This window comes from Juglans microcarpa x Juglans regia, chromosome 5D (genome assembly GCF_004785595.1).
Source record: "Juglans microcarpa x Juglans regia isolate MS1-56 chromosome 5D, Jm3101_v1.0, whole genome shotgun sequence".
Taxonomy (NCBI): domain Eukaryota; kingdom Viridiplantae; phylum Streptophyta; class Magnoliopsida; order Fagales; family Juglandaceae; genus Juglans; species Juglans microcarpa x Juglans regia.
This window is the reverse complement of record NC_054602.1, coordinates 6,116,324-6,122,833: the sequence shown is the minus strand read 5'-3', so window position 1 is coordinate 6,122,833 and position 6,510 is coordinate 6,116,324. Positions and strand designations below refer to the sequence as shown.

The following is a 6,510-nucleotide window of genomic DNA, read 5'->3' as shown; positions in this document are numbered from 1 at the left end:
CACTTCCACCGCCGTGCGCCGCCACCCACGGTGTCCAGCCACCGTCATGAGCCTCATCTGGCTACCATCGACCTATCCCAACCACCCATGATCCCGATCTACCCCTCATGCATGCCCACTCTCTCTCACTCTCTCACAGACTCTCACAGACTCTCCCTCATTCCCAAGCTCCAGCAAATGATCCTGATTTGTGATTTGTGTGGAAACCTGTGTGTTGATTTGGTGAGTTGTGTGGTGATTTGTGTGATGATTTTTTTATTTTGTGGTATTTTTGTGGTGATTTTATTGTAATTTTGCTGTAGTTTTACTGTGATGATGTAGAGAGGGACGCAGATTGTGGTATTATGTCGCACACTAGCATTCACACGATTTTGTGGTGAATTGTGATTTGTGTGGAAATTTGTTTGGTAATTTTGTGATTTGTGTGGTTATTTTGTGATGAATTTGTGGTGAATTTACAGAAAGGGACAAAGGGGAAATGGTGATTTTGCTGTGAGGTAGAGAGGGACGTGAGGGGAGGGAGAAAACGTAAAATAAATTACTGTTTATTACTGTTTATTTTACTGTTTATAAGGTGATAAGTTCTTTTAAATATAAGGAGATATATATATATATATATATATATATATATATTTATTTATAGCTTCTTGCACGATTAAAATCGATCACTAACAACATATATAGCTGTCCCATGCATCCAGGCCGCTTTCAGCCGCAAATCTTGTTAGCTTACCTAGAAATCTATTGTTTCTTATCCTCCTCTTATTATTCGAAATTCATAAATTTAGTACCCTCGTTCGATTCTAAGTTCCCCAGTACCCTAGCTAGACCAGGAGGTGGACCTATATTCGACTGCTCTTAATTAGTAAGTTGAAATGGTACTTATATTATCAAGATAGGTGAAGATTAATTGTATCTATGATCAATTTAGTTGCCAAGTACGTGTGGAATATATATATATATATATATATATATATATATATATATATTGTGAGGGTCAATTTGCAGATCTCCATCTATATAGTCTTGCAATATTAGATGGAGAAATGAAGGTCCAGTACCTCTTCATGTGGTTAGGTTCTAATTCTTTCACTCTGGCACTAGGCTCCATAAATGAACCATATTTGCAATTATCGTGACGAAGCAGCTCCCAATTAAACTAATTATGTAAAGATGTGGGAGCAGGCGACGTACGTGATAGAAATTCAAGCCTTTATACGCATATATCCAGTACTTATCCATGCCCGGCCACATTAACTGTTACCCTAGCTAGCTGTAGCTTGAATTCAAAGGTCAACCACGAACACTATCTTTCAAAGGTCATCTCAGACATATGATAAATGCTCAACAAACAATACCTATTTCCCACCAGCCTATTTATGGAGAGGTGGGAATTTTATATTCAAGTTCATGCCAGCACATGATCTCAAAACTATAAATTATATTTCTCAGCTCCCCAACAGTAGTACGATCTAGCTAGATTTGATCTTAAATTCGACTAAATTCATGATGATGTCGCTCAATTATATGCAAGCAACGAGCTGTGTGAGAATGCTGATGATTTTGGCATTGGCTTTGTTGCCGTTGCTGTCACGAGCGCTGGGCGTGGGTCAGGTGAGGCAATTGGCAGTTCGCTATAACGTGACAGCAATCCTTGTTTTTGGTGATTCGAGCGTCGATCCCGGCAATAACAACATTCTTCAAACGGCCATGAAGGGCAACTTCGCACCCTACGGGAGGGACTTCTTTAATGGCCGCCCGACGGGAAGGTTTAGTAATGGAAGACTCGCCACGGACTTCATTGGTAATTCACATGAGCCATTGCTAGCTAGCTAGGTGTACCCAATTATCCGATCAATGTTTTTTTTTTCTTCACAACTTGATTTATATATATATATATATATATATATATATATATATATATATAGTACCTTTCACAAGCTAGCTAGTCTTCAGGGCGTTTTTGGAGTTTATTGCTTTTTGGAAAGAAGGGTCCTTGTAACGTACTTGTGTTGTGGGTCATTAGCTCTTGGGATCTTCAAATAGCAAGCTTAAAAAGAGGAACCATTTTCAGTCTTAATTTTCCGTGTCTAAGAATAATTTACAAACTACGTCATAATTATCATTTCCTATAATAGTTACTGATAAAATGAAATGAAAGTTCTGTGAATTATTAGTGAGATGAGATAAGAATTTTTTAAATAATAGTAAAATTATTTAAGTTAAGATATTTTGTTAGATTTTAAGAAATTGAAGAAAAAAAGTTGGATAAAACTATTATAAAATTAAAAAATTGTTTAAATATAACTTTTTAATATAAATTTTGTTTTAAATTTTGAAAAAATATATGGGAAAAGTTATGGGACAAATCACTTCCAGCTAGCTATCCATTTCAGTTGATAATTATGTAAAGAATAAAATATAATTAATGTCATAACTAGCTAGCTACGTTTGCATATTTATTATGCATGTTGCCCCTATATATGATGCATGCCATATATTATTAATCTCAGGACCTTGTCTTTTTTAAATATTATGTCTTGAAATTAAAGCACGCCCTTAATTAATTAGAAGTGTTTGTGTTGCCGAATCCGTATTAATTTTCAGCGGAGGCCATTGGCTTCACAAAACAAGTTCCAGCCTTTCTTGATCTGAATTTAAAGCCAACAGATCTGCTACATGGTGTCAGTTTTGCATCAGCTGCTTCAGGTTACGATGACCTTACTGCCAATCTTTCGGTAAAGTCTTTAGACCATATATAAAGAACTCACCACCTTCGTCTTGATTTCCCACGTACAGCTTATAATTCATGATCTCTTTGTTTTTCATTGGTTTTTGCAGAATGTGTTGCCCGTTTCCAATCAGCTGGAGTATTTTATGCATTACAAGATCCATCTGAGAAAGTTGGTGGGTGAGAAGAAGGCAAACGATATTATCAGACGTGCTGTGTTTGTTTTAAGTATGGGCACAAATGACTTTCTCCAGAACTACTACTTGGAATTAGTCCGCCCTAAGCAATTCACTGTGCAACAGTACCAGGATTTCTTGGTCTCATCCATGTCTCGTGACATTGAGGTGCTGCTCTCTCTCTTGTTTCCTTGCTTACTTCACCCTTTCATAAATATTGCTTTAATTTGAGGGTACTCAGATAATTATTAGTTGGGTTTTTTAATCTATTTGATCGTATTAAATAATATGTGATATATTAAGAATAAAAATATGATAATAATATGATGTAAAGATTCAATTCCTAATCGTAATATTATTTGCTTTTTTCTTCGCCATCAATTCTTTCTCGAGCTTGTTTTATTTTCATTCAGATGTTCCAAATGCTCAGATATTTCGTGATCGACCGACGCTTTGTATTTAATTGCAGTTAATGCACGGACTAGGAGCCACAAGATTGGTTGTTGTCGGGGTACCGCCTATTGGATGCATGCCACTTGTGAAGACAATGATGGGCCAGACAGCATCATGTGTGGAGAGTTATAACAAAGTAGTCGTCTCATTCAATTCCAAGGTACAGAAGAGACTGGCAACCATCAAGGCAGCTTTAAGGATGAAAATCGCTTTTGTTGATGTATATGGTGTCCTACAGAAAGCAGTATCCCATCCCATGTTATACGGTACGTAATTAGTAAATTGCCATCTTGAGCTTGTCTTGCTTTTTTTACATACAAGCTGCTGCATGGGAAATTCATCTCCAATTTTGAGAAAGAAAATGAAATATCTGAAAAAGAATAAAAACCTGCAGATTTAAAGGAAACTGCGAAGGGGTGTTGCGGGACAGGAGCCATAGAATATGGAGAAACATGCAAGGGGTTAACTACATGTACTGATCCAACAAAGTACGTGTTTTGGGATGCTGTTCATCCGACGGAGAAAATGTACAAGATCATAGCAGATGAGGCTGTTAAATCGCTTAGCCAAGAACTCACGAACTAGTTTATTGGGTCGACGTACGTACGTACAACATCATGTTGTGGCTGCATTTTCTATGTACTTTTAGCAAACTAGCTAGCTTGGCACGACGAGTGTCAAATTAAGAGTTTTGTTATGTATAAGTAAATTTGTATTTCAATCTGTATATTAATGTTGTTGCCTTCATATTCTAAATTCAAATTAATACTGTTTTTAATAAAATCTACTTTTTGACTAATCATATTGAATGAGAGTGCGTATTAGTACGCATAATCGTTTACAATTAGATTTTTCCTCAAATTAATTTGTAAGTGTAGGGATAATACGTCGGACTTTAGTTTTTTAACTTAATTTCAATCTTAACTAGATAAATTAAGATTCATATTCTAGAGTTCGACTCTTCGTCTGGATGGGCTGTTTCCTTTGTGGGCTTCGGCCTTCATCTTTGATCATTTGTGTTATGGACTAATCCTGGCGCTGAACCCATGAAAGTTAAGGCCCAAGTTTCACTAACTTCTCCAATTTGCACTCCACGTATTCGAACTAACGTTTCGCATAAAAACACACAAGGATCAAAAGTCAAACTTGGCCGTTATTCCATCAAAAACATTCCTTATAAATTAATCCCCACATTAAAAAAAAACAAGTCAATTTGCGGCCACAGTTTTCAATTTGTTCCGATTATTGAAGTAATTTCTTCTCTCGTATACATTGAATTTAAATGGCTGGCATCCTTGTATGGTAGTATCCCTTGCTTCGATATTAAGCACATAAAAACCTCCTCGTTTTGTCGTTTTGGATACTCTCTTTTTTGTTGTTGTATTCCAAGGCAACGCGTGCGGTTTGTATTCCCAGCTATTCATTCGTATATCCATCCAAAGTCCAAACCATTCTTGAAACTTAAGAAATAACCAGCGCAATGATTGCCATGCAAACTGGTTTAAGGTACCTTTTGAAGAATCATAATCTCTCTCTCTCTCTGTTCGTCATGTTATGGAAGTTCTAATGCACAGAACATTACAATCGCACTGCCAGTAGCAAATCACAGTCTTTGTTCTTTTGGAGCATTAAACATGCACATTAACAACTCCCCCTTGCCTGCACTCGGTTTCGTTAAAAGACGAAGAAAAAGTCCAAAGAAATGCTGCTCGTCAATTCCAAGAACTTGAGAGATGAGAAAAAGAAACAGCCCCTGTTCTCCTCAAGTGTATTCCCAAAGAAACAACGAAGCTTTTAACCTCCCCTCACAACACTCTTTTTCAGAATTACACGTGCATTATCCTTGTTAATCCAGTAACTTCAAGAACTGGTCAATGCGGTTTGCACAAAGTGGGTTTTTGGGCCTACGCCCTTTGTGTTTATAATTATTATGATGTATAGTTGTGCCTATAATTTTTATTTGATTTAATTATTTGTAATTTGGATAATTGTTGTGCAAATTTATTTATTATGCTCATATTTAGTTTGCATGAATTGATTAATTTTGCTCTATATTAATACATACAATTTTGGATGAGTATATAGTTAAAGGCATGATATTAAATGTTAATATTATAGTTTTGATTATGCAATATTTATCCTTATATTATTAGAATATTTGTGCATAATAATAACATGTTAGTATTAGTTAAAATTATGCAATTCATAATATTAAGTTTGTCTTATGTTATTTAATGTCTAGTGATCTATATAATTTTAATTAATTAGAGAATAGCCACAACATCTTTAATTAAATAAAGTTATATATTAGGATTAATTAGGATTACATAAAGAATATTAGACATTAATTGTAATTAATTATACTTAATATAATAAATTTTATCATACATGAATTTTTATTATATTTATATTATTAATTAGGATAAAATATCAAGTTATTCATAAATTACCCACATGAATTATGAATTTAGTAAATAATTTGATAGTTTTATCATAAAAGTTTAATATAAGATAGAATATACATCAAATCATAATATACCATTTAGAATTATGAATTAAGTAAATAATTTGATAAAATTCTATCATAAAGATTAATTGAATCTACTTGAATTAAAATTTTAGCCCACATGCAATTTTTATGTCATTAGATTCAAATTTTAAGCATGATTTACATTGGTAAAACATGATATTTTTTAGGCCTCAGTTTTAACGTAAGCATGTAATTTATAATTTTATGCAGTTGCACAACCTGCAAATTTCTTTGATATTCGTTATGATATCCCTGAACTTAAGGGAGATAACTATAAGGTCTGGAAGGAGAGAGTTTTTCTTCATTCAGGCTGGATGGACATAGAAAAGTTATTAGGAAAGACGAATCACCAGCAGTAACTGATACCAGCACTGTAGTGAACATCGCGCTTTATGAGCGATGAGAGCGATCTAATCGGCTCAGCATGATGTTCATTAAGACTAGAATTTTTGTTGGTATTTGTGGTTCTGTCGATTAGCATGAAAATGTCCGAGACTTGCTAAAAGCCATTGATGAACAATTTGTCACTTCAGACAAGGCACTAGCAAGCATCCTAATCATGAAGTTCTCATCCCTAAGGCTCACCAGTGTGAAAGGTGTGCGTGAGCACATCATGCAAA

The 6,510-nt window shown here is 34.8% G+C and overlaps 1 protein-coding gene across 2 annotated transcripts; it reads left to right on the top strand.

Moving 5' to 3' along the window:
• The first annotated feature begins 1,389 nt into the window (after nucleotides 1–1,389).
• LOC121264050 (GDSL esterase/lipase At5g45950) lies at nucleotides 1,390–4,331 on the top strand. Of its 2 annotated transcripts, XR_005940445.1 has the most exons (7): nucleotides 1,390–1,804; nucleotides 2,608–2,738; nucleotides 2,842–3,075; nucleotides 3,377–3,626; nucleotides 3,755–3,985; nucleotides 4,017–4,041; nucleotides 4,221–4,331. XR_005940445.1 is itself a non-coding variant. In XM_041167095.1 (6 exons), the coding sequence occupies exons 1-5, from the start codon at nucleotides 1,507–1,509 to the stop codon at nucleotides 3,943–3,945; spliced, it is 1,104 nt and encodes a 367-aa protein (XP_041023029.1). In that variant the 5' UTR covers nucleotides 1,390–1,506; the 3' UTR covers nucleotides 3,946–3,988; nucleotides 4,020–4,057. The 2 variants fall into 2 exon arrangements, 1 of the variants encoding a protein (XP_041023029.1); XM_041167095.1 differs by lacking the exon at nucleotides 4,221–4,331 and having other exon boundaries at nucleotides 3,755–3,988; nucleotides 4,020–4,057.
• The last annotated feature ends 2,179 nt before the right edge of the window (nucleotides 4,332–6,510 follow it).

What these genes read in the sequence shown, in the direction of transcription:
- LOC121264050 (XM_041167095.1), top strand. Translation starts at nt 1,507, where the DNA reads ATGATGATGTCGCTCAATTATATGCAAGCAACGAGCTGTGTGAGAATG. An exon ending in ACTCGCCACGGACTTCATTG is followed by an intron (nt 1,805 to 2,607) that starts GTAATTCACATG and finishes ATTAATTTTCAG; the next exon opens with CGGAGGCCATTGGCTTCACA. An exon ending in ATCCCATCCCATGTTATACG is followed by an intron (nt 3,627 to 3,754) that starts GTACGTAATTAG and finishes AAAAACCTGCAG; the next exon opens with ATTTAAAGGAAACTGCGAAG.